This window comes from Alternaria rosae (assembly GCF_020736505.1).
Source record: "Alternaria rosae strain MPI-PUGE-AT-0040 chromosome Unknown BKA58scaffold_7, whole genome shotgun sequence".
In the NCBI taxonomy this organism is placed as follows: Eukaryota; Fungi; Ascomycota; class Dothideomycetes; order Pleosporales; family Pleosporaceae; genus Alternaria; species Alternaria rosae.
The window spans coordinates 1706566-1731046 of record NW_025763576.1 but is presented as its reverse complement, the minus strand read 5'-3'; the positions used below and the strand labels follow the sequence as shown (position 1 = coordinate 1731046).

Below are 24481 nucleotides of genomic sequence, written 5' to 3'. Positions count from 1 at the left end.
CGGAGTGATGAGATAATATCTCGGTGTTGGTGTCCAGTCCCCTGACCAAGTACCACGGTTCCAACACCGGATCCCCCAGCCCGTGTCCCTACCAACCCGCCCCCTTACCAAACCATCATATCAACAAGACTTGCAAAACACTCCTCCTCCATAACTCTCCAGCCACTTCCACCTAGGAAACCACAAGCAAAGTCATCACAATGCGCAAAGCAAGTCTCATCGCCATCCTCGCAACCACCATCAACAGCGTAACAGCCATCGACAAAATCGGCCGCTCATCTTCCAGCTGCTTCGCCTACGCCGTCACAGATGAAGCCTGGACGGAAAACAACATGAGAAGACGGCGGGTTGTATACGATACCACGAAGAGCGTTCTGCATTACGATCAGACCATGTACAGCATTGGGTGGATGTGGTCGAACGAGAAGGAAGGTCAGTAGTTTGCCGTATCCAATCATTTGAAAATCATCTACTAACTGTTGGAATTCATAGCGTGCAAAGCCCGTACTGTGGATACCGTCGTGTACTACAACGGTATCGTCGTTCCGGCAGGCGCATACGTTATCGACAGCAGCGAGATACTGAGTGAAGATGGGGACCGCGCGCATCAGTGTCTTTTGGATGTGTTCCGGACTACTTTGGGCAATAATCTGAACTGTACGGTATGATTTGGGTGTGGACTTCAGGTAGTAAAGAGAGAAGGGCTCGGCATTGAATTCAGGGGAGCTGGGGACTTGGAGTTGCATTTGCAGACTATTTAACACGGAGGTACATTTTGAATGGAATTGGCTGCGCTTCGAAATGAAGAGCAAGCTTCTTCCTAAGCCTCCCACCTCTTCGTGTTATCTCCACTCTTCACCTGCAAGTAGTTTCCAGCAATCGGTGCTTTCAGTCCAGCATCCACGATGAACTTTGGCCAGTCAATGCCGAACCGGCTGCTAACAGCCTGTTGATGCGCAGCCGGGACCGCGAAGTTTGCCGGCTGCTCATGCAGCAAGAATACGTAACGATGAGTGGGAGGCGCGCCAGCGGGTGGCGCAGGACCAAAGTACGATGAGGGTGTTGTGGCTGTCGTGGTGAGGACCGATGTGCCGTTCTGCTTGGTGCCGGATGGCGTGTAATCTTGCAGAAGGGCATGCAGGACGGTTGATGCACGGCCGTTTTGGGTGACATCAATGTCTGAGGGATGTCAGTGTGTTGGATCTTGCAAGAATGATGGCGGAAATACCGATCATTGCGAGCAGGTACTTTCCGCTGAGTGTTGTGTTGGTGAGGCCAATGACAGGGGCCTTTGCCGTGGCTATTGTACATCAGTATAGCTCATCTTTCTTTGCATATCATGCTCATACTTGACTTTTTGACGATAAGGCCGGGACTGATATACTGTGTCCCGTAGTAGACATCGAGCATTGCATTGGTGGCCGGAGTGAAGCCCGAAGGCGTGGTCTGCGCGGTGGCCGACGCAGCGAGGACTAGCGAATATACAATCGTGGTGAACTTCATCTTGACAGATTCTGAGTAGAAATTATGGATATCAAAGTCTCAGAAGATGGCGAATTTCTGGAAAGCAGTCGACGAACAACACCATAAAGGCCCCACTGCGGAACGATGTGGTCTGGCGCATCCACTCCAGCGATGCTATCGATATGCGGGTGCTCTGCAACATGTTTAGTACAGGCCAAGAGAAATTAAGAAGGGCAGGAGATCCATAGATGAGGCTTGAGTCTAAGCGAATCTGAAATGTTGCAGGCTGAAGGGGCCTTCATTCCGACCCCTGTCGCCCCCGCAAACTATACATACGTGTTATCGGCACTTGACTTGAGTGTCTTTCTATCCTTCGCAGGCAATTCTCTAGTGCAAAAGCTCGGGATGAAGTCCCTCCTTGTTCTTGCTATAGGCTTGTCTGACATAGCTGTGGCGTCGTCACTTGATAGACGAGCCCAGCTTGATGTCCCAGCTCCGGATACTCAATTATATCAGTTGCGGTCCTCATCGTGCGTCTACCTTTTTTGAACTTCTATATTGGGTCGCTGACTATCGAACACAGCGACGATCCGTCCCTGGACAGCCAATGGGTGTCTCTGCCAGTCAGTTCTTTGAATATACGCAGCTACGTGCTCAGCAACAGCCAGGATGCCGCTAGCAGGTTCTATCTCGTGAAGTATAATGCAACGAACACGTGGGAGCTTCATACGGCCGAGGACGGGGATCGGCAAGTGGTGTTGCATGGTCGAAATCAGTCTAGCGAACTCCTATACATGAGCGATGTACTGCATCCGGGTTCGACCGACGTGCTTGAGGGAGAGTTGGCAGAGTGGGGGGTCTTCATCTTGGATAACAACGTCCTGGATATTAAAGATGGAAGTGCGCTGACAGAAAGGTCTTTTGTGGCTGTACATCCAGAAGTTGAAGATGACTACTATGAGATTGCGTTGTATGATGGTAAGTGCTGTAATTCAGGCGGTCGGGCTTAGAGCTGATGACACCGTTCAGGACCAGGTGCTGCTTCGTTGAAGACGGTGACAGATATCGAATTGAACTTTGTGAGGCTTCCAAGGACTTGAAATTGTACATAGTAAACTTAAGTAATTCGGCATCCTCCAAGGTAGCAAGTGGTTCTGGCTGTTGGTGTTGTTTTGTCTGTGCGGCTATCGATAGCGACTTCCCAAAAATCCAACTCCAATCTTGGCATCCCACCAACGCCGCTCCCATTGTCGACAATCCACCAGCCCCGCCCCTGCGCCCGCCGCCTATACACTGCCCCAATACCAGTCTCTACTATTCTCACCATGCCGGGCGCCAAGACCACGCTGCTCATCGAAGGCACCTTCGAGGAGCTTACCGACGAGTTCGCACAATACATCGACAGCCTCAAAAAATCCCAGGGCGATGAGAGCGCCAACCTTCAGGGCGAGAGCGCGGACCTGCTCAAGGAGAACAAGAAGGACGATGTGCTCAAGAAGCTCGTCGTCGGCAGCCAGGCGCTGAACCAGGCGCCAGAGAAGGGTACGGCTCCAGCAATGACTCGAGAGGTCGTTCTGATGGAGAAAACACCTGGCTAACACTGAGTGCGCAGAGTTTATTGCGGCCTACAACCTGCTCATCCACCTCGTAAACCAGTCGCCAAATGTCTCCATTTTCATTCCCAAGATGTGCCAGAACCTGAGCACGCCCATCTCCTCCTCGCCCCAGAACGGTGGTGGTCTTGCGCTCTCGATCCTCAGCACCATCTTCAACACCACCCAGCCGGACAGCGAGACGCGCTACCACGTGCTCCTGGCCATTCTCCGTGTCATTCGCGCCACATCAAACTTCGAGACACTGCGACCACAACTGAAGCAGCTCGACAGCTGGATAGCCGCATGGAAGACTGGGGAGGAGGATGCGCGCAAGCTCTACCTTGCTGTGAGCGACGTCGCGTCGGACGCAGGCGAGGAGGAGCAGGCATACACATATCTGCTACGCGCACTCAGGACATTCCCTTCAGAGCAGGCTTCGTCCCCAGAGGCTCGCGAGCTCTCTCTTCGCGCCCTCAAGTCGGCCCTCACACACCCAACCCATTTCGATTTCCAAGATCTCACCGATCTCGACTCGATCCAGGCCCTCCGTAACTCCGACCCCATATACTTCCAGCTCCTTGAAATCTTCAACTCCGATCTCCTGGATGACTACAACGACTTCAAGGACGAGCACGATGGTTGGGTTGAGGAGTCCGGCCTTGACGCCGGTGCCTTGAACCGTAAGATGCGCCTCCTCACCCTTGCGTCCATGGCTGCTTCAGCGGGCCAAGCCAGGTCGCTACCTTACGAGAGGATTGCAAAGACACTACAAGTACCATCCGAAGACGTCGAGATGTGGGTCATTGACGTGATCCGCGCTGGTCTTGTCGAGGGCAAGCTCAGCCAGCTCAACCAGACCTTCCTGATCCACCGCTCAACATACCGCGTCTTTGGCGACAACCAGTGGAGGGAGGTAGCCTCAAGGTTAGATTTGTGGCGAAACAGTCTGCAGGGTGTTCTGCAGGTCATCCAGCAGGAGAAGCAGAGGTTCGTGCAGGAGAAGGAGGAGGAAGCAAACAAGGCCGACCAGAAGGCCGACATGGCGTCGCGGTTCGGCGGAAGGGGTGGACAGAGGAAGCAGCAGAGGGCCATTGATGACGATATGGACTAAGTGGTTACGCCGTCTTGGTGCGCGTTTCTTTCTTTCAAAAGGGGTCGGCTTGGGACGGATGCATTATGAGGCTTTTCAGGTTCATGAACAGCAGCCCTCGAGCTGCATGATAGACAATGCAATTCAGATATATTGATTCTTGGGCGTCTCCCTATAGACTATGAAGCCTGTGTCTGCACAAAGGTGATGTTGATGGGCTTCACGCCACGCTGCTTGAGCTTCTCCACGACATCCCGGTAGACCTGGTCAGGCTCCTGCTCCGCGTTGATCTTGACAACCCTATCCTGCGACTCAAACTCATTGACCACAGGCATGCTTGTCTCCACGAATGTCCTGAAGCGCTTCTTGATACTCTCGAGGTTGTCGTCAGCGCGTCCGGATGTCTCGCCGCGAACGAGGAGTCGCTTCTCCATGACAGCTTCGGAGCATTCGAAGAAGATGGTGAACTTGGAAGGGCAGACGGAGCGCTCGAAGGCATGGGCTTGGTCGAGTTTGCGCGGGAAACCTACCATGTTAGATAGTGAACTGGAGAATTGCTATATGGGTCATCATACCATCAATCAGGAACAACTTTCCGTGGTTCTCTCCGCTCTCCATGCTGGCCTCCATGGCGTTCTCCAACAGCTGAACGGTGACCTCCATAGGTACAATAGTGCCTTCCTTGATGTACGTCTTGATCATCTCGCCGAACTCGCTGCCCTCGCGGTTCTGCTCTTCGCGCAGCAGATCACCAGCAGAGAGATGCTTGAAACCATAGTCACTGACGAGCTTCGTACATTGCGTGCCCTTTCCGGCACCGGGGCCACCAAGGACGAAAAGGACGGTCACTTCGTCGCTGGACCAGCGGGGAGACTCGCGCGAGCCCGCGGCAGTCTTTTCAATGGCAGGCATCTTTCTAGTGGGGATGCGAAGGCTTCACTTGTCCTTTGCCGCTGGGGGAATGTCCCTGGATTGGTCCTTTGGGTTGGTATCCCTCGCCTTTTCGCTGATCAATTATCGCGTTGAACAGGTATGTGCCTAATCCCAGTATCGCGAGGATGGGCCAGACTTTGAGTGGGGATTTCGAGGGAGGTGTTCGAATGTGTGTCGGAGGCTGCAGAGGTGGAGATAAGAGGTCAGTTTATGTTTCGCATGCATTTTGTGTAATCTCTACTTACTTCGTTTGGGCCGGTTGGTTCGCCTGGTTGACGGAGGCGAGATGCGTTTATCCTGGAGGAGGAGAAGGCGCGAGTTGCGAGAAATTGAGGCTGGCGAAGGAGGATACGTTGGCGCGAGATTAGCGAAGACATGATGGTTAACATGGCGGTATGCAGCAGGGGCGACTGTCGTGGCTGCCCGCAGTTGCTCTGATTACTAGTCCAAATACGACTAGCGTCCACGTACGATATCAGGGCCCAGGCACCCAGGCTCCACCTCCATTGTTATCGACACTGACTATCACCAGCTCGGTGGCATCTTGATACTTGCTAATCAATATTTCCGGCTAATTCACTAGCACAGCAACACATTGTCTTACAAGCTTCTAAGCTTGTCAGCCCGGCGGTCATGACTGGTGCCAGTCTCTTCTCCCGCGCTCACAAGCCGAGAGGGTCGACGCCAAAGAAAATACGCGGCTTCCTTGCATTACCCGGTGAGATCAGAAACCAAATATACGGCTACTACTTCGACTCGGAGCGTCGCTGTGAGATCGCCAGCAAAGGATCACAATTCACTCAGCGAAAGCCACAGACTGTCAAGTTGTTATCAAATGTGATTGCTAAAAAGAGTATAACTCCTGCGCCTACTCCTGAGACAAACGCTACTCTTGCTATCGTGGTCCGCTTCTCAAGGTTACTTGGGAAATACAACGCTGTTCAAGGTCTCGGAACGAACTGGCCAGGCTCGCTATGTGCTCTAAGTCTTGTCTGCAAACACATCTATACGGAGACAGCAAAGCTCCTCTATCAGAACACAGTCTTCGTGTTTGATGCGCCAAAGCGCATGGTAAATTTCTTCAAACACGCCTCTGCCGTTCACTTGGGAAGCATCACGAAGTTACATCTCCACTACCGCACTTATGGAGATCCACACAAGACCGTGAACCTAGTTTGGCAAGAGAATCACCATCAAAGTTGGTAAGCACGGTGATAGAGATACGCTTGGAAGTTTCCAAAGATGATACACGCAAAGTAGCTAACATCATGTTCACCTCTAGGCAGCGAGCTTGCGAAGCCGCTTCGAAGAAGCTTACTGGCCTACGCGAGCTTGAGGTCTGGGTATATCTTCCTCATGTCAATGGAAACCTCAGCCTGCGGGAGAAATGGATTGCACCTCTGCTTCACTTTCGTCGATTAGCATTTCCAAGGCAAGCGACGGGCCCGACTGTGGTCCCACGACCGTTTGCCCAACGCCAGTTAGGTCTCCATATCGTCAAGGTTCATTTTCAGCGTTCCTACGTTGATCGTTGGTGTCATAGTCACAACCGCGCACTAGTTTCTGCAAGGAGGGAATTGCATCTGCTTTTCGGGCAGGCTATCGGTCTTGCGATTACAGGGGCGACGGAAGAAGCGGCCATGTCTGGGTTCAGAGAAGCGTATGAAGGGAGGCATGCACAGTACCGACCCTATTTCCCACCTTCCTAGACGGGTCGATAAGGACGGTTCCCGAAAATATGGCCATACCGGGTGTTGAGAAGGTCGGTCAAAGAAAAGCTTGGGGGATTGAACAGGTATTCCGAGGGGCCTGATGTGGGCGCTCTATGTGCCACTCCTTGTTGCATAAGAGCATCATGCTCAGCTCATGCATACGAAGGCATCCAATATAATCAGACCAAACTACTAGATATAAGACTGATGGTCTTCATTGACGTTCACCAAATTCTATTGTCTACGCACTGTCTATCCTCTAAGTGATCGCAAATTCCCACCGCCATATAGTCCAGCAAAACACCGCTCTCAGAATTAGCTACAAATTACCCAGCTCAAGCATTCGGGTTCTGCTTGGTAGCCTCATCGTCGACCTGCGCCTTATTCGTAGCGATCTCCTCCTCAACCTCAGGCGGGAAGTCACCGGGTACGATACCAAAGACACCAACATCACTACGACCCATACCTCCGCCCTTCTTCTCCGTCTCCTCACTCTCCTTCAGAACAAAGAACCCAGGGTTCTTCTTCATCTCCTCCTCGTCGAACTCAAAGACACGCCAGTCAGCGTTGAAGAACATGCGATTGCATACACCCGTGCGCAGGAAACCTGAATGCGAGACGACCGCAATGACCTTCTCGGGACGGGAGTAGAGATCCTTGAGACACCTCTGTCCACGTGCTAGGATAGCCTTTTCGGTGAAAGCGTATGGGTTCTTGGATCCGCCAGTTGTCTTGTCTGGGAACGAAGGGTCGACGACGGAGAAGTCGTACTGGGGAAATTCCTTGGAGATCTCGTCGATGGGTGTTCCAGTGTCACACGGCTTGTCTGCGTTTTCTTGCCAGTTCGCGTCGGGGATGACTATGATGCGTATCAGTATTGAGTTACTTGTACACGGGATGTCTTGCTCTGCGACATTAATCTTACCCTTGGTACCCTTCTTGATAAGCCAGTCCAGTCCGATAGTGGCAGTCTGCAGCGTCCGCCTTTGAGCGCTGACAACAACAAGTTCAACATCATTGCCGATCTTGCTCTCTTTCAGACTCTCGTGTAGCTCGCGACATTGCTGCTCGCCCAGCTCAGTAAGTGGAGGGTCCCTGATAGACCAGTCGCTGGTGGCATTGTGTTGTGCCTGAGCGTGGCGAATGAGTATGAGTGTGGGTGGCATGATGGTATATTGCAATTGGATAAGAAGAGTGTATTTGGATGTAGGACAGACGCGTGACGTAAGATACTTATGGATGGAATTGTTGAATGGTTTTCAAAATCGGATTGCAGGTGACGCGCTAGTGGGGCGGATGTACCTGCATGGCGAATCTGGAATCGTCGATGACGCAGTCAACTGTCAATCCAGAATTGGCAGGAGCGACGAAGCAAGCTTGAGAAGCGGGCCGAACAAGAAGTGATAGTGCTAGTGCTTGACTTTCGCAAATGTTGTTCATTGATCGTGAAAGGCAGTGAGAGCCGCTCGTTATGCATGTAGACCGTCTACGTGGCGTCATGCAGTCGTCGTCTACTCTTCCATTTTCTCTTCCTCCTCGTCATCGTCGTCGTCTCCCTCCAGCGCCTTCTTTGCCAGCTTCTCAGCTTCTTCCCGGATGTCCTTGGGCACTTCCTCGTGCCTGCCCTTGGTAGGACCGTCGAGACTGCTGATCCATGTCATCTCAAGCTCGAACTCCTTGTCCTTGTTGTCATCGTGTGCGACGTAGATGATGCGTGCTGCCTCCTTGACACCCTCCTCTAGTGATATATTGCCCTCGGAGAGATTGAGCTTCTCGAGCTCTGACTTGGCGACCTGGCGGCCCTTGCCTGTAGCGGCACCGTAGTAGCCCTGTACACGTTAGTTGTTGGACATGTTTAGGTCAAAAGGGTCTCCGTACCCAGTATAGACCGCTAGGCTCAATCATGTAGAGCGATGGCCCACCATGCTTTGCGCCGTCTTTCTTGCCTCCTGAGCCAACGGCAGGCCCTGAACCAACTTGACCATCTACTGGTAGCTCGGCCTCGGAGTCCCAGCCTGCAAGAATGGCGGTTATACCGAAAGGACGGACACTCGAGTAGAGGGTATACGCTTGAGCATAGCTTCCCATGCGGTCGGCGAGAGACGAGGAGGGGATGGGTGCCTTGTAAAGCTGCCGCCATTGGGCTGCTTCATCGCGGGCGCGGGAGACGAAGTGGCGACCGTCGGGGAGGAGACCGGAAGATACAATGCCCATGTTGCGGTCCACAGTTGCTATCCGCTTGTTCGCGCCGGGCTTGAGCAACTTGCTGCTGACGAGCTTCTCCAGAGCGAGTACGACGCCGTCCTTACACTTGATGCCGACCGCTGTGCCACCATTCTCTACTGCCTTGACCGCGTATTCGACCTGGAAGTTTCGACCGTCGGGCGAGAAGACCGAGTTGGACAGGTCGTAACCTGTACCTATTGACGTCTACGCCATGGTTAGATCGACTGGGGTGCTTCAACTGTTACGGTGGGGTGTTTACCATGGTGGGCGGTGTGGGGACTGAGAAGGGCGCTTTGTGTGTTCCGAGCGATCAAACGGACCGCAGATTCTAGGGAAACGATTACGGTATTATCAAAGGTTGGGAATCGTGTGTCTCGGCGTTGATGATTCTAGGCAATGGTGTATCTGCGCAAGCTCCAGGTAGCTCACTAGCGCGCGTGCGCGCCAAGGCCGACACCTAGAGGCATCAACCCGCGGACGCCGATGAACAGCAAGTCGCGAGCACTGTAACTCTCGAATCTCCTTGCTTCGTCCAGACCTGTTGGTGCGATCCGCCCCCTCGTCGCTGGCGCTCTACTGGTGTGTTCGCTGCCTGCTGTCCCGGCTTCTTCCGTCTGGGCCTCCAATTGCCCGCACCTCACATTCAAAAGTGCATACGCCCATACACATTTGATGAGTTGTCGTCCCAAATCGACCACTATTTGCAAGCTCTCAAGACACATCATTGGCTGCCAGCAGACTAGCCGGACAGGTTGGGTTTCAGCATCGTCACTAATTGGATGTGGGCGACAAAATTATGAGAATCATCCCGCCTACACGCATGACCCCGACAGCACGCTATACTCAACGGTACATAAAGAACCACCATCACGCTGTTGCTAATTTTCTTCTTGCCCCCTCTTCACTGCTGGCTTGGTTCAAGTATATTTGAATACGTCTCTCTGTTTGTTTTTGACTCACAAAGGCACCCTTTGTTATCCCCACCGATTGTCGTCAGCGCCCAACGCAAGCGCGGACAACTACGATTCCAAGTTTCCATATACTAGCCAGCGGCGAAATCTGATCTCGAGTCTACAAGACCCTTCAACGATATACTCCATCGCGGTACCTGCCCTCGTCGACTCCCCGCCTAATACATTACTTGAACCTTCCGTTTTTCAGAACTTGCCCCTCATCCGCTTGCTGTTGAGACCCTAGTGGACATGCAGCCCATGCTCCTGCACCACTGCGACTGCACTCACGACACGCCCATCTCATTCAGTCCTTACGCCTTTTCCCAGAACATTTCCTGCGCAAATGTAAGCTCGTTCGCATCTCTTCTAAGGAAAAGAACTGAACACCCTGGAGCCTATTTTGAGGTTAGGTTACCTGCTTTGCATGTTTCCAACTTGATGTAGGCAGCAGACCTGTCCAGTTCTTTCCGTGTATTAGGTGTTCGTCTTCGCCGCTTGCAAACACTAACATCACGTCATAGTGCGGCACAATCTCTACGGGCATCAACGTTCAGGGGAAAGCAGCAGAAGACGCAAACATGCAACAAGATGAGCTTACTCGGCTGTTCTCAGCCAACATGAACTTGTCTCAAAACACCCCACAACCCATGCAACCACAGATGCAACAAGAACAACCAGTGCAACAACAGCAACAGCAAGAAGAGGCTCCCAAGCAGATCGTCTACGCTTCTCAACACTACACTCACTCATACCATATACCTACCCGCAGTACCTCCGAACCAGCCTTGAAGACACACATCGAATCTTCGGACCTCGCCGCCGTACTGTTGAGGAACAGCATTGACCCTTCTCTTCTATTCCCTTCCCAGATTGATCTCTTCCAGAATGCAGACGACGATCAGCGGCTACGTCTCCTCGAGCTCTGGCGTATATCTCCTCCATCAGGGCGTCAAGGACATCCGGCAGGCGTGGATTACAACATGTCCCGGCAGCTTTACGATTGGCCACCCACCAGTCTCGCACAGGAGGAAGCCATGGCTAAGCTGAGATATGAGAGGCAACAGGCGGAGTCCGCCCAGCAAGAGGCTATCCAGCAACACCAGCAGCAGTTGGATCAGAGCATGGCGGCAGCAAGCGCTGAACCATACATGGCATCAGGCTACGAGATGATGGCTAGGCGCGAGTATGAAGATTCATGCAGAGGCGAGAATGCGTTGAAGGAGTCGAACAAGTACAACCAGGCCACCGATCCAGTCTACAACAACACTAGCAGCAACGGCCTCTGGCAGAAGAACGTGGGCAGCGTAGCGGATATGGAGAACACTTACGGAGCATATGCATATGCGCGAGAATACGGCCTGCAGGGTGGTTATGGCGACGAGGAAATGGTCATGTGAGGCATCGTCTCGTTATGCTGGGCTCCTCCAAGGATAGCCCAGGAGGGATCATTATACGTGTGGATGCATTTGTGCATATCGAATTTCCTACATTATACCCAGAACTAGTTGTACGTACGAACATTAACGTGGGAGATCTGTCGAGGATGAGATAGTTCAGTCAGTAGGATACCCAGACATCACTACTTTGTGATACACCAATTAAGCCATGTCTGAACTTTGATACACGACTGAAGAGAACAGCGTTCATAATATGGTACATTTGAGTGGGAAGGTTTATTTCTTCGCCTTTCCACTCGGCCACTTCTTCCAACCTCTTCCGTGTCCCTTCTGCTTCCATTCCTGGATCAAAGCTGGCATGTTCAGCATAGCCTGTCTCCTCATCTCCAAGCGTCCCTTTAGTGTTCGCTCCCAAAGCTTTCCCTTGACCTTCTGTCCCTCGCCTGTGCCCTTGACTTGCAATCCTCTTTCTACCCTCCGCCTTTCCTTCTCGCCAGGCTTCTTGACGGTCCATGGCAGTAGATCGACAACGCCGTGTTCTGAGGCGAGCTTGACAAGATCGGCTTGTTTCCGTAGACCATACGCGGGGGAATGCCATCGTCCGGTCGCGAAGTTCTTGTGTGGGAGAAATGGATTTGGGTAGGGCAGGTCGTGTGCTTCTGGCGGTATGTTTGAATTTGAGGGCGCATTTGCGGGCCTTGCGATTGCCTCTGGCGCGGATGTCTCGATCACGGAAGCATTGGGGTCGGTCGGTGGGGTTGTCGATATTGTGCTTGGGGTTGCGTGTGAAGTCGGTGATGTGAGTTGAGATGAGAGACTGGGGAAAAGCGATGGTGGCGGGTATTTTTGGAAGAAGCGCAGTAACCGCGGCGGCAGCGATTTCGCAATTTCGACAGACTTTTGGGCGCTCATGGTGGGTATCTCGTGCGTTGCGATTGGTATGGGCGTGTCTGTTGGTGCATCTCAAAAGTTCGGTGCCAAGAACGCGGTTTCGAGCTAGGTACGAGTGTCCAGGGCGGCCCGGGGAGCTCGCGCCTCCGCGTAACACTGTGAGCTGCCTGCCCAGGTGAGTACATCACAAGCACCTACAACACCACGGTTTCCCACATACACCGGAGAGCTCTACGTCCCCGTCTGTTACTGTAGTTGCCAATCGAGGGCCATTCCACATCACATACACAGCCATGGTAAGCTGCCCGCAGTCAACTTGTTGTCCATAGCTAATCGCAACAGTCGTCACCATTCTCAATAAGTACGCCTCCACCGAAACCACTCAGCATGCTCTTCTAACGATTTGATAGACGGTGGTGCCTGCGTGGCCATGGTGGGCAAGGACTGCGTAGCCATCGCATGCGACCTGCGTCTCGGCATGCAAGCCCTCACCGTGTCCAACAACTTCCCCAAGATCTTCCAGTACGGCGACGTCTTCCTAGGTCTCACCGGTCTCGCCACCGACGTATCCACCGTATCAGACCTGTTCCGCTACAAGGTCAACATGTACCGCCTCCGCGAAGAGCGCAACATTAGCCCCCAGACCATGGCGAACCTCGTCAGCTCAAGTCTGTACGAGAAGCGCTTCGGACCCTACTTCATCAGCCCCGTAATCGCCGGTATCAACCAGACAAGCGGGAAGCCATTCATCTGCGGGTTCGACAGTATTGGGTGCATCGACTTTGCGAAGGACTTCATTGTTAGCGGAACAGCCAGCGATCAGCTGTTCGGTACATGTGAGGGGCTGTGGGAGCCTGATCTAGTGAGTTATACCAGTACGCGATATTGGGCTAGGCTGACATCATGACAGGGCCCTGAGGACCTTTTCGAGACAATCTCACAGGCGTTGCTTAACGCTGTCGATCGAGACGCACTTTCAGGTTGGGGCGCACACGTATACATCATTGAGAAGGACAAGGTCACAAAGCGGTTACTCAAGGGCAGGCAGGACTGAGATGGTGTATGCGTGAGGTGGCATACAATCATGTTTATGAGCTATGAGGAATGCTACAGAGCGCCGGAGGTCTGCCTCCAGGCTGTGACAGAATAATGGGAATAACCAAACCATCTTATGATACGTACGCGGAAGCACCCCAAATACGCCAATCTGAACAGCAGACGGCTAGACTTGGCTTCTGAATCAAAGCATCTCCAAGTCCACAGATAATTATCCATGGTGCAGCTCCTTCCTCGAGCTTGGAAGCCCGAAGGTAACAGTGCGCAACATTGGACTACCAGTTGAACTGGATCTACCTAATGTATGTGACACTGTTCCAAGGTTGTTCCCTAGATGATACCTGGGGACCACATCATGTAGTGGGGCCAGGGTACTATCGATAGCAGTCATGCACGTGATCTGGTGTTGTCTTAGCGTGCATGCACCTCGTAGTTCGCGCGAATCCTCCTCCGCAAGTCCACAAACCGTGACCCCCGCGTAACGAAGATGACTGCTGCCGTTCCGCCCCCAGCTGCTCGCAAGCAGCCACCGAGTATCGACGATATCCTTAAGGCCAAGCGCGAGAAAGAAGCGGCTGCCGCGAAGCCTAAGTTCATACCGAAGGCTGAGAGAGAGCGCATCGCGCTTGAGAAGCGCCAGAAAGAAGTTGAAGAAGCGCAAAAGAGGCGAGAGGCTTCGAACGGAGACAGCGACGCATGGAGACATTCGCAAGACAACAACCGCACAAATGGCCACAACAGCCACAACGGCTCGTCCTCATTCGTACCTACGGGGCCGCGCTCGATGCGCGATGCGCCGACTGGACCGTCGTCCATGCGAAACGATCGCAGAAATGGAGACATGGCGCCTCCTCCACCGCCGGACAAGAAGGGCAACAAGCGCCCTGCTGAAGACACCGAGGCGGCCTTGATAAGGCAAAGATACATGGGCGCGGAACAAAATCAGTCGACGTTCTCGGCCAAGAAGAAGCGCAAGAGGACCACAGAAAAGAAGTTCAACTTCGAGTGGAATGAGGAGGAGGATACGAGCCACGATTACAACCCCATCTACCAGCAAAAAGCTGAAGCAAGCTTCTTTGGGCGCGGCCGACTAGGTGGCTTCTCCGAAGAAGTCAGCAGCGCAGCCACAAAGAAGATGATCGATGCGATTATCGAGCGAGATCCGGAACATGGCAGAGAACGAGCTGAGCAGCTACTTGAAATGGAGCGACGGCGGAAAGACAAGGGCGGTCGCGCACAACTGGACAAGCACTGGAGCGAGAAGAGGCTGGAGAACATGCGAGAGCGCGACTGGCGCATCTTCAAGGAAGACTTCAGCATTGCTACCAAGGGAGGTGCAATACCGAACCCAATGCGCAACTGGGGCGAGTCAGGGCTTCCGGAGAAGCTCTTGCGCATCGTGGACGAGGTCGGCTACATTGAGCCCTCACCTATTCAACGTGCGGCTATACCTATTGCTCTGCAGTGTCGCGACCTGATCGGAGTCGCTGCAACGGGTTCGGGTAAAACCGCCTCCTTCGTCCTGCCACTGCTTGCCTACATCTCACAACTACCTCCTCTCGACGCCTTCAATCGACACGATGGCCCGTATGCCCTCGTCCTCGCACCAACTCGCGAGCTAGCTCAACAGATCGAAGTGGAGACTCGCAAGTTTGCATTACCGTTAGGTTTCAAGACCGCTGTTCTCATCGGTGGTCACTCCATCGAGGAACAGTCGTTCCAGATGCGTGACGGAGCCGAGATTATCATTGCCACACCCGGTCGTCTGGTTGACTGCATTGAGCGTCGAGTCCTCGTTCTCAGCCAATGCACTTATGTCATCATGGACGAAGCTGACAGGATGATCGACATGGGTTTCGAAGAGCCCGTTAATAAGATTCTCGACGCTTTACCTGTCAACAACGAGAAGCCTGATAGCGAGATCGCTGAAGACCCTACTGCCATGAAAGCAGGAATGTACCGTCAAACTATGATGTACACAGCTACTATGCCGCCAGCTGTAGAAAGAATCGCGAAAAAGTATACACGTCGTCCTGCCATCGTTACAATTGGTAACCAGGGCGAGGCTTCCGACACTGTCGAGCAGCGCGTCGAGTTCGTCCAGGGAGAAGAGAAGCGGAAGAGGCGTCTCCAAGAAATCTTGAATACTCGCGAATTCGCCCCACCGATCATCGTCTTTGTCAATATCAAAAAGAATTGCGATGCGATCGCTCGCGACATCAAACATATGGGCTTCGCATCCGCTACAATCCACGGTGGAAAGACCCAGGATCAGCGTGAGGCTGCTCTTGCATCCCTCAAGAATGGGCAGATCCAGGTGCTCGTTGCCACAGACGTGCTCGGTCGTGGTATTGACATTCCAGATGTTTCTCTGGTAGTCAACTTCAACATGCCACCTAGTATCGAAACGTACACACATCGTATTGGTCGTACTGGTCGTTTGGGAGCGGACTCTGACAAGCCTGGTGTTGCAATTACTTTCTGGGGTAATGAAGATGCGGATGTGCTTTACGATCTCAAGCAGATCCTCATGAAGAGTGAGATAAGTAAGGTACCTGAAGATCTGAAGAAGCACGAGTCGGCGCAGCAAAAGGGCAAGAAGAGCATGGGCAAAAACATTACTTAGGAAGATGTATGACCAGCATGCATGAAGGTGAAGATAGACAAGTAGTTGATTACATAGCTTTCCATCCTTACCACAGAGAGAACACGGTACAAGCCACAATAGGAAGCAATAAAGCACAGTCGTCATAATTTTCCGAGACATGGGAAAACTGCCAACTGCCATGGACGGCCTAATGCGCGACTCGGTAGTGCCGATCTACCCCGGACTGCCTGCACTCCTAAACTGCAACCCGTTAGCAAGTGGAGAAGGCAGCGTCACTTGGACGCCCCGTCCTGTTGGTTTGCAATGCAAGCCGCGCGTGGTCAATTAGTGCACGCGCACCGTTGACGCTCGTACACGGAAAATCCCCGCCTCAATAGAAATAAGCCCTTACTCAATGTCGCTTCCTACCGGCCCGTTTCTCCTGTCATTTCTGTCGCCATGCCGTGCGTCACGATACCCGTCTCCTCCTTGAACTGATGGCGTCGCAATTCCGCCTCTTTGTGCCTGGTTCGTTGTTGCACGGAGGAGCTGCGTTTTGACCAGTTTGAGACGGAAGGCTCGGAATGGCGTCGCTCTCTGTCAACCTTGCTTCTAGCGTCACATCGTCTGTTTTCGCGGCGGAGTCGACACCGGCGCTGGGGACACTCGAGTCCGCCGGCGCTGGAATCACTGGAGGTAAGGTTCTAGCTGTGTCTGAGCAACGCGATTGTCCTGTACTGATGCCTTTGTAGGCTACACCGGCGATTCTCTTCCCCTTAAGATCATCATCGCGTTTCTCCTCGGCCTCTCGCTCTACAACGCTATCGAACTCATTGTTCTCGCTTTCGTCACTTTCCAGCGCTACCATGGGTTGTACTTCTGGTCGCTCGTCATCAGCGCATTCGGCATTATTCCATACTCGCTGGGTTTCATCATCAAGTTCTTCCGCTTGTTGGACCCTGCGGCAAATGCTGGATATGTCGGCGTCGTCTTACTCACGCTTGGATGGTATCCCATGATCACTGGTGAGTTCAGTCAACGCTGAAGGCCCCCATTATGCGGCTACTAATAACGTCTAGGGCAATCAGTCGTTCTATGGTCGCGTCTCCATCTCGTTACGAACTCGCGCCGAGTCCTTCGCTGGACTCTCTACATGATTATCGTCAATGGCGTACTGCTCCACTCAGTTACGACGGTCTTGACCTTTGGCTCCAATTCGAACTCGCTTTCCGATTCTACATTACGGCGCTTCGTTCGCGGATACTCGATAATGGAGAAAGTGCAGATGGTGTGCTTCTTCGTGCAAGAAACCATCCTGTCCATAGTATACATCAAGGAGACAGTACGACTACTGAAACTCTCGGAAACAGTACAAGACGACGTACGCAGTTTCGACGACAGCGCTGGCAACCAATCGAACGGGCACCTCAAGAACACAAACGTTCGAAAGACAATGTACCAGCTCCTCACTATTAACGTACTAATCATCGCCATGGACATCGCCTTGCTCAGCGTCGAATTCGCCAACCTGTACCTCATTGAAACCACCCTGAAAGGCGTCGTATACTCTATCAAACTCAAGCTCGAATTCGCCGTCCTAGGCAAGCTCATCCAACTCGTGCGCGTCCGAGCCGAATCCGATCAGAGCATGAACAACGCCTACGCACGCGGTAACAGCTTCGAACGCCGAAATACCCTTACACTGGAAAAGACACAAAGTGGTACAGCGAGTGTGGGCGCATCGGCGAGACTTAATGGCAGCCTGCTCACGCACGACTTTGGCGGATCACAATATCCCGACTTTGTGGATCCCCGACGCATCAGTCCGAACGTTACGCATGCGGAACCAGTGAATGGCGAGACTGGGTGGGAGACGCGCGGGCAGCAGGAAGATCAGGATAAGTGGAGGAGGCGGGTTAGAGTCAAGCGGGGGAGCTGGATCGATGAAGAGATGGACAAGCATAATATTGGGTGAAACGGCAGTCTATACCTGACGGGTTGACATGCGGATTACGACTCCGTACGGACAATACTCCGCCCGTCTCGCCACGGACCGTGTCGACTCCGCGCTGTTGTGTCGTATGCCCAGACATGGGTAGTACAACACTACACGATCTCCACCGTTGCATCAATATCGGAGTGGAAGACTTGCAGCGTTCACGACATGAGACTATCCTTATGGATCCTCTGTCCTCAGTACGACTATGTCTCGCCAGTTCTGATACATGTCGACGTCTGGACCAGCAACCTTGATGCTATGTATCACGATCTCGGTTCGTGTCATTCCCGGACGTGGAAAGACTATCTCCAACATCGTTACGGATGATAATACTGCGAGCTCCACACGATGGCATCTGCATAACGGAACTACCGAAGGGAACATCTTGATACACCAGCTGAACTCAAGGCGAGGCACTGGAAGGAGCCATCCACGACCCCTATCACAAGAGTCGGGAAACGATGGCAGTTGGAATGGGAATATCATGTGGAGATCATCAAAACCTGTGTGTACATGTTCTGTCTACGACTGAGCTTGATTTTCAAGCGTCGTGCTTAGAAGACACACTACGTAGATTTACTGTAATTCACAGGTACTCATTTACATGTAGTATCTAGTAGATAGACTTTCCTTTATATATATATATATAACTAAGAACTAGCATATCCTAATTACCTTGACATCTATGCAGTTTCTCTTTTATAATAGATGATTACAGCAATCTAAGACAAACTCCTTCCCTCGTAAGTTGTACGTCTTGCCCGAGTGAAATCTTTCCTGTTCTAGAGTGTGACTAGATTTCCCTACTTAATTTCACAGCGTACGCCTTATCTACTGGGTAACCCAACGCGAGCCGAATCCCTTAGATGATCTGAATATATGGACTCTAAACCTCATGTTCTAGCCTTTCCGACATGGGTATGAATAGTTCCAGGTTGTGCGATAGTATCAGAAGCCAAGACTCCGAACAGCATCGAAGTTAGCCCTAGCTGTTCGTCAGAAATGGTATCACTGTACAGTTGAACATTATGCTTGTTTGCGAACGAGGTATTACGCAGCGACTATGGGGAATTCATCGAGAGACTTATCTTCGTGTGGAGTACTAGGTGGACATGATATATGACATATTAACACCAAGGACATGCTCGGTTATAGTAAAGCTTTCAAGCTGCTCGATAGTTCATTGTTCGGTCGTGCGGACATCGAAATGCTTCATGGCATTCCCTCTCGATTGACAAATGCCTGGATATCTTGTCAAGTAGAACCTAAGCCATGGGAATCTCCCTACTTTGCTTTTCTCCTATAATTCTATGTAGTAACAGCCCCAAGGACATGCAGCACCCCAGAAACGAACACTACAGATACCAGACATGGAAGTAATACATACGCTACAGCCAGGAAATTGTGGAGGGCAATGGCCAGTAATGCGACCGTTTCGACATCGACATAATATTGCTAGATAAAGCCCTAATCTGAACAGCTGAGAAGGATCAATTTGTTTTTCCGAAGAGGAAAAGCATACATGCCGTAGCGCGTACGACAGCATTTGAACGAAATGACTCGGTCGAGCATTGGACTTGCACCGCTTCTGTGCCCAGCTTCGCGAAGAATAGAGTGCATCTTTAATTCAGACTGGGGCCTGGTCCTGGTCCGGACTGGTCGTTGAGATGGTACTACTTAGCTTCGCGCCTTGGTCCATTTTGCTGCTGCACACTGTCGCGACGGCGCGTGTATGAGCATGAATGCTCTTAAAGCAAGGCGGCTCCGACTCCAGCACATCAAAAGAACGCGGCGTTTACACCCGCCTACAGCAAATGAGTGATGTGAATCACCTAGAAGTCTACATTGCGGTGTGATTTTGCAGTTGGCGGGTTTAAAACCCATGTAGTCTACAGGGCACATGTTCAGTTTATTTATTGAAAGGGATGCTTCAACTTCAAGCACGAAAGATGGCTAGACAGCAGTCCAACACAAAGCTGCTCAGCCTGCTTCGTACTGTGGTTGAGCGTGGTCGAATGTGGAGCCGAGCGAACAGTGCAGCCAATATGAAAAAGAGCGCATCCACGTGGTTGAACTCCAGGCAGAAATAGAGTGTAGCACATGACAGAAAGATGGAGAATTCTGAAACACGCGGTGTGAATACTGTTGCAGACAGACACGAGACTGATCGAACCATGAATCGGGTGTTGCAGTGATATGGAGGTCATGCCGCTACGTAGGTACGCGTCCCGCGGGTGAGGTAGCGCCGGAGGCTAACGCCGATCATGGCTGAGACCCGCAGCTGTGGTCCTCCTCACCTGCGTTGCCCTATAGGAATATTCTCGTTTCAATCCTATTCGATAAGCCTTTTTGGCATTGGGTTATTTGCAGTGAAGTTGATTTGATGCCCACGTTTGAAGTGGTAATGTCTCCATACCGAACCATGGTTGTAGTGGTGAGTCTGTAGGTAGCGTTGGCCCGTGGCGCACTTCCGCATCGCCTAAATCTTGGGAGAGTATATAGCTTGTGCACGCCCGTCCGTTAATCTTACCCATAACATCTCCCACTCAACATCCAATCAACAACAAGATACTCAACATCACAACGCCAAAATGTCTTACAACAACTACACCAGGACCAGCACTGGCCGTCCAGAGCCGATTCAGCACCAGCAGACAATGGCGAAGCCCGCCAGGAAATATGAGTTGGTCGTCGAACAACAGCCGATACGAGCCCGCATGTGCGGCTTTGGTGACAAGGATCGAAGGCCGATCACGCCCCCGCCTTGCGTCCGCTTGGTCGTCTACGACACCCACACAGGACAAGAGATTCCCTTTAACGACATCGACAGCACGTATTTCGTGCTCATGGTCGACCTCTATGACGCGCAGGGAGCGAGTGCCGTCAACCTAGTGAGACACAGTAGCGCGGCACCGACGGTGTCGATATCAAGTAGTACCACTACTTCTTATCCTCCGCCGCCCGAGCGAACGCACCATATGTTCGCAGCCCAAGTTCCGTACGACTCAAGGGGTGGCATTCCACAGCAACACATGGTCCCATACGGCGGCAATCCTGCTGCAGGACCAGCAGGATACTGGCAGGCCCAAGCACCCGGCTACCCCATCCAGCAAAATATGTACGGTCAGCCCCCCGTGCAAATGACCAACACAATGATTCCTGCAACACCCTTGGGCTCAAATCACACCCGGAACCTCATTGGCATGAACGCTGTCAATGCATGCCGCCTTCAAGATCTCGACCAAAAGCCTGGCTTTTGGTTTGTACTACAGGATCTGAGCGTGCGCACCGAGGGCACATTCCGGCTGAAGCTCAGCCTGTTCGACATTGGCTCGAATGATGGTACCAACGGCACCATCCATATGAACGACGGCAGCAAAGGTAAAGGCCCATGCCTTGCCTTCGACTTTACCGAGCCTTTTACCGTCTACTCGGCCAAGAAGTTCCCCGGTGTTATTGAGAGCACCAAACTCAGCAAGTGCTTTGCGCAGCAGGGTATCAAGATTCCTATCAGGAAAGACGGCCCCAAGGTACCCAACCAGGCTGAGTTTGATGAGGATGCGTGAGAGTTGGGTGATAGGCATACGGGTTGACGGCATGGTCGTTGGCAGGTCATGGATGATGAACGCATGTTCTGGATTGGCGTTTTGGAATCTTGGCGTTGTCTGGGGTCTTTATCAATACATGGTGAGCGGTTTTCTGTAGGTATCGCAAATGGGCAAATCCCTATTTCACACGTTCTCTTTGCTACTGCTGATGTGAATGTTTTGTAAAAAGGAAGTGATGTACAATGCATCCTGGAGGTATACATGGTGTTTTCAGATTAACATACACAACCTACACCACATCGAATACCTTCAGGCTATGTCATAAGTGAGCCCACCTTGTGCAAGGAAGAAAGTTAACAGGTGCGCTGCAGTCTACATCACTACAATACCGAAGATTGACAAAATCCCAAGGCAATGTAGACTTCTGGATTATTTACTTAAGCCAGGTATTCGACTCTGTGCCCGCTAACCCCACTGGAAGAGTGTCTGCTTCTTGCCCTTATTACCCTTCTTTTTCCCTACCGCCCCCGCATCCTCCAAAGCTGGTGTTGAGGTACCGCTGTTCGTGCCGGATGGGCCAGCCCAAGGGTTACTCACTGGAGTGTTGCGTCCGCTGTTGTCGCGTCGTAGACCGTGGCCAGTGTAGCCGGGGCTGAAGATTGTGCTGGTGGGTTTCGCTGCTGCTGGGAGAGCTGGGAAGGCGTCTGCGGCAGCGGGCTTCTTGTTCACGTTTGTTGATGATGCGACTCGCGATGGCATGGGCGAGGGGCGCGCGCTCGTTGCGGCAGATGAGGAGACCCAAGGCGTTTGTCCAGGCTTCGCACCGACACGACCTGAGGGTGTTGGCAAAGCTGGGAATGGGTTACTCGACGATGCGTTCGACCAACTGGCTTGCTGGTTGGCTGTGGATCGAGATGATTGCGCTGTTGAGCTTTTCAGCTTCAGTACCCGCGAACCTCCTCGCGCAGTCGATCCGCCGTTCAAGCCTGTCGCAGAGCCAGGTAATGATGGATAGTCCTCGTTGATAGCCTTCCAATCATTCCAAGCCTTCAACAGAGCTTCCCGCTTTCCTGGCATCTCGAAGATGTCCGCCAATTCTTTGATCAGCTTTCCCATCTCCTTCGAGTTGGCGTCGAAGAGCGCAAAGAACCCGTCGATGAGCTGTGCTGCCGATACCTTAGAGTTGCGATAGGCCGATACCGCGGCTCTGAATTCTTGCAGTTTGATCTCGCTACCTCGAAGCATGTTTGTGGCTCGTTCCGTGACTGCGTTGTGACGCAACAGTCTAGCCTGGTCTTGGGGTGTCTGTGGAACTGGGTTGGGTGATTGTGTGTCCATGCTTAGTTGAGCGACACCATTTGTGATATTATTGGCAGCCGCGGGGGTTGGGCGCGACGCAGTGACGGTAGGAGGCTCTGAGGCGCTTGGAGGAGGTCTAGCAGCGAACGCCTCGCCTGGAGTTGGTGCAGAGAGCTGGCCCCCAAAAGTTCTTCCAGTTACTGAATGAGTGTTCTGAGCCTCCCTCTGCCGCTGGTAAGCAAGCTCTGCTCTACTCAAGGGCTGCGCAGACGATGCAGGCACTGGCTCAGCGTTCGGATCCCGTCCGCGTCCACGGCCTCTGCCACCCTCGCGTCTGCGCTCGTCTCGTCTGTTGTTACCCTGTCCTTGCTCGTGAGGCGCCCTGATTTGGAAGCCAGACATATCGACTCTCCGGGCATCCCGTAAAGCGTCCTTGGAAAGACCGTTGGGATGCACCTCCAACTGGTGCGCCTTGAGGTCCATCTCAGAATCGAACACGACGAACTTCTTCTCTAGGCACTCTCGGTCTGGGCAGAGGAAATGGTCTTTCCGAAAGTGCACCTCGAGCGAATCGTAGTTGACGTAGTATTGTTGTTTCCTGCTTCCTCCCTCCCGGCGGTCACAAATGTGGCAGCGCTCGTGCTTGTCTCTGCAATGGGTGTATAGTTCGTCGTCGCCGTAGAAACGCTGGTTGCAGAAACCGCACTCCGGGTGTCCTTTAAATCCACTCTGATCTATTGCTCCAGGATTATCATCGCCAAACTTCTGGTGCCGCCGTAGCTCGGCAATCGTGAACAGAACGTGCTCGTGGGTAAAGACCTTTTTGTTCCGCGTACAGAGGTCACTTTATGACGTTAGCCAATATCGTTTGTTCAGAACTGCAGAGTACATACCACATGACTTTTCCATGCGCCGTCTTGACGTGACGATGCAGATCCGGCCAACCTAGACAGGCTACATCGCACTCGCCGTCGGGGCAGTTGTATTGTAACAGTAATCGCGCATCTTCAAACACACCGGAGTTCTCAAAGTGTATGCCCAGGGTATCGTCAGATTTGAAAAACTCAGCGGTGGAGAAGTCCTCGTAGTTCTTCTCGGCGTCGTCTGTGAGAATAACGTGGTCCGACTCTGTTCGACAATGTGCACAGGCTTTTGTTTTATACAAGGCCCGCATTCGGATGGAGCAGATGTGACATGTGCGGTGGTTGCAAGGAGCGACGGCTGTGTGTTGAACGGGCGAGGCGCAAATGAAGCAGACTTCAGCATCATCGTCTTCGTTGTCCGATTGCTGGAGGTTCGGCTTGACGAGAGTCGCTGGAGCATGTCCGCTCTCTTCTGTGTCTATGGCAGGCGCCTTGCCCTTCTCTGGCGCATGTCCACCACGAGTGCCCGCGCCGTCTCTGTTGCCGCGACCTCGCCCGCGGCTCTGGAAGCCGCCCCGTCCACGGCCTCGCCCTCCAAAGTTCTCGTGACCATCTTCTGCTCCGCCGTGTGCACCTCTGCCGCGCCCGCGCCCTCTTCCTCCTCTCCGTTGCGGGCTTGCAGGAACTTGCGGGGTTTCTGGGGCGCCTGTCGAGGCCATCGCGGGGTATTATTGCTGGTCTAGGGGGTTAGTATAGAGGATTTGTGGTATGAACAATTCCAGAAAGCTGTGCGAAAGTGAATGGTCTGGCAGAGGCACGCCGGCGAGGCCTCTTTTTACGGTAGGCGTTTGGTGGTAGTTTGGCGAAA

The 24481-nt window shown here is 52.6% G+C and overlaps 15 protein-coding genes across 15 annotated transcripts; 9 read left to right on the top strand and 6 right to left on the bottom strand.

The window, feature by feature from the left end:
- Positions 1-200: 200 nt before the first annotated feature.
- BKA58DRAFT_460850 (uncharacterized protein) lies at positions 201-668 on the top strand (the record flags this gene model as incomplete). Its single annotated transcript, XM_046174778.1, has 2 exons — positions 201-432; positions 493-668. 2 exons carry the CDS (start codon positions 201-203, stop codon positions 666-668), a joined length of 408 nt encoding a protein of 135 aa, XP_046023591.1.
- Positions 669-725: 57 nt separating this feature from the next.
- On the bottom strand, positions 726-1875 carry BKA58DRAFT_388889 (phosphatidylethanolamine-binding protein). Its single transcript, XM_046170697.1, has 3 exons — positions 1350-1875; positions 1229-1300; positions 726-1179 (listed from the first exon to the last, which is right to left on the bottom strand). The coding sequence occupies exons 1-3, from the start codon at positions 1501-1503 to the stop codon at positions 821-823; spliced, it is 585 nt and encodes a 194-aa protein (XP_046023590.1). The 5' UTR covers positions 1504-1875; the 3' UTR covers positions 726-820.
- BKA58DRAFT_214599 (uncharacterized protein) lies at positions 1623-2632 on the top strand. Its single transcript, XM_046166121.1, has 2 exons — positions 1623-1994; positions 2048-2632. Exons 1-2 carry the CDS (start codon positions 1741-1743, stop codon positions 2472-2474), a joined length of 681 nt encoding a protein of 226 aa, XP_046023589.1. The 5' UTR covers positions 1623-1740; the 3' UTR covers positions 2475-2632.
- Positions 2613-4290, top strand: BKA58DRAFT_430784 (uncharacterized protein). The gene is made up of 2 exons (XM_046173071.1): positions 2613-3006; positions 3077-4290. The coding sequence occupies exons 1-2, from the start codon at positions 2790-2792 to the stop codon at positions 4168-4170; spliced, it is 1311 nt and encodes a 436-aa protein (XP_046023588.1). The 5' UTR covers positions 2613-2789; the 3' UTR covers positions 4171-4290.
- BKA58DRAFT_342582 (adenylate kinase isoenzyme 1) lies at positions 4291-5469 on the bottom strand. Its single transcript, XM_046168370.1, has 4 exons — positions 5328-5469; positions 5090-5263; positions 4725-5043; positions 4291-4675 (listed from the first exon to the last, which is right to left on the bottom strand). Exons 1-4 carry the CDS (start codon positions 5457-5459, stop codon positions 4329-4331), a joined length of 972 nt encoding a protein of 323 aa, XP_046023587.1. The 5' UTR covers positions 5460-5469; the 3' UTR covers positions 4291-4328.
- A 246-nt stretch (positions 5470-5715) lies between these two features.
- On the top strand, positions 5716-7012 carry BKA58DRAFT_342581 (uncharacterized protein; the record flags this gene model as incomplete). The annotated part of the gene is made up of 2 exons (XM_046168369.1): positions 5716-6284; positions 6365-7012. The coding sequence occupies 2 exons, from the start codon at positions 5716-5718 to the stop codon at positions 6789-6791; spliced, it is 996 nt and encodes a 331-aa protein (XP_046023586.1). The 3' UTR covers positions 6792-7012.
- Positions 6999-8307, bottom strand: BKA58DRAFT_214536 (histidine phosphatase superfamily). Its single transcript, XM_046166119.1, has 2 exons — positions 7720-8307; positions 6999-7653 (listed from the first exon to the last, which is right to left on the bottom strand). Exons 1-2 carry the CDS (start codon positions 7958-7960, stop codon positions 7130-7132), a joined length of 765 nt encoding a protein of 254 aa, XP_046023585.1. The 5' UTR covers positions 7961-8307; the 3' UTR covers positions 6999-7129.
- Positions 8133-9365, bottom strand: BKA58DRAFT_214528 (proteasome subunit alpha type-3). Its single transcript, XM_046166118.1, has 3 exons — positions 9280-9365; positions 8673-9224; positions 8133-8623 (listed from the first exon to the last, which is right to left on the bottom strand). Exons 1-3 carry the CDS (start codon positions 9280-9282, stop codon positions 8306-8308), a joined length of 873 nt encoding a protein of 290 aa, XP_046023584.1. The 5' UTR covers positions 9283-9365; the 3' UTR covers positions 8133-8305.
- A 619-nt stretch (positions 9366-9984) lies between these two features.
- On the top strand, positions 9985-11450 carry BKA58DRAFT_214557 (uncharacterized protein). The gene is made up of 2 exons (XM_046166120.1): positions 9985-10318; positions 10495-11450. Exons 1-2 carry the CDS (start codon positions 10223-10225, stop codon positions 11368-11370), a joined length of 972 nt encoding a protein of 323 aa, XP_046023583.1. The 5' UTR covers positions 9985-10222; the 3' UTR covers positions 11371-11450.
- Positions 11451-11646: 196 nt separating this feature from the next.
- Positions 11647-12282, bottom strand: BKA58DRAFT_403757 (uncharacterized protein; the record flags this gene model as incomplete). The annotated part of the gene is made up of 1 exon (XM_046171806.1): positions 11647-12282. One exon carries the CDS (start codon positions 12280-12282, stop codon positions 11647-11649), a length of 636 nt encoding a protein of 211 aa, XP_046023582.1.
- Positions 12283-12417: 135 nt separating this feature from the next.
- Positions 12418-13636, top strand: BKA58DRAFT_388880 (proteasome subunit beta type-3). Its single transcript, XM_046170696.1, has 4 exons — positions 12418-12557; positions 12604-12622; positions 12672-13123; positions 13172-13636. Exons 1-4 carry the CDS (start codon positions 12555-12557, stop codon positions 13313-13315), a joined length of 618 nt encoding a protein of 205 aa, XP_046023581.1. The 5' UTR covers positions 12418-12554; the 3' UTR covers positions 13316-13636.
- Positions 13637-13767: 131 nt separating this feature from the next.
- On the top strand, positions 13768-16171 carry BKA58DRAFT_388879 (pre-mRNA-splicing ATP-dependent RNA helicase PRP28). Its single transcript, XM_046170695.1, has one exon. It carries the CDS (start codon positions 13805-13807, stop codon positions 15941-15943), a length of 2139 nt encoding a protein of 712 aa, XP_046023580.1. The 5' UTR covers positions 13768-13804; the 3' UTR covers positions 15944-16171.
- A 45-nt stretch (positions 16172-16216) lies between these two features.
- On the top strand, positions 16217-17980 carry BKA58DRAFT_214449 (uncharacterized protein). Its single transcript, XM_046166117.1, has 3 exons — positions 16217-16600; positions 16657-16929; positions 16984-17980. The coding sequence occupies exons 1-3, from the start codon at positions 16489-16491 to the stop codon at positions 17877-17879; spliced, it is 1281 nt and encodes a 426-aa protein (XP_046023579.1). The 5' UTR covers positions 16217-16488; the 3' UTR covers positions 17880-17980.
- A 2406-nt stretch (positions 17981-20386) lies between these two features.
- BKA58DRAFT_388877 (velvet factor) lies at positions 20387-21639 on the top strand. The gene has a single exon (XM_046170694.1). It carries the CDS (start codon positions 20495-20497, stop codon positions 21467-21469), a length of 975 nt encoding a protein of 324 aa, XP_046023578.1. The 5' UTR covers positions 20387-20494; the 3' UTR covers positions 21470-21639.
- BKA58DRAFT_471155 (uncharacterized protein) lies at positions 21640-24474 on the bottom strand. Its single transcript, XM_046175216.1, has 2 exons — positions 23644-24474; positions 21640-23594 (listed from the first exon to the last, which is right to left on the bottom strand). Exons 1-2 carry the CDS (start codon positions 24330-24332, stop codon positions 21917-21919), a joined length of 2367 nt encoding a protein of 788 aa, XP_046023577.1. The 5' UTR covers positions 24333-24474; the 3' UTR covers positions 21640-21916.
- Positions 24475-24481: the final 7 nt, after the last annotated feature.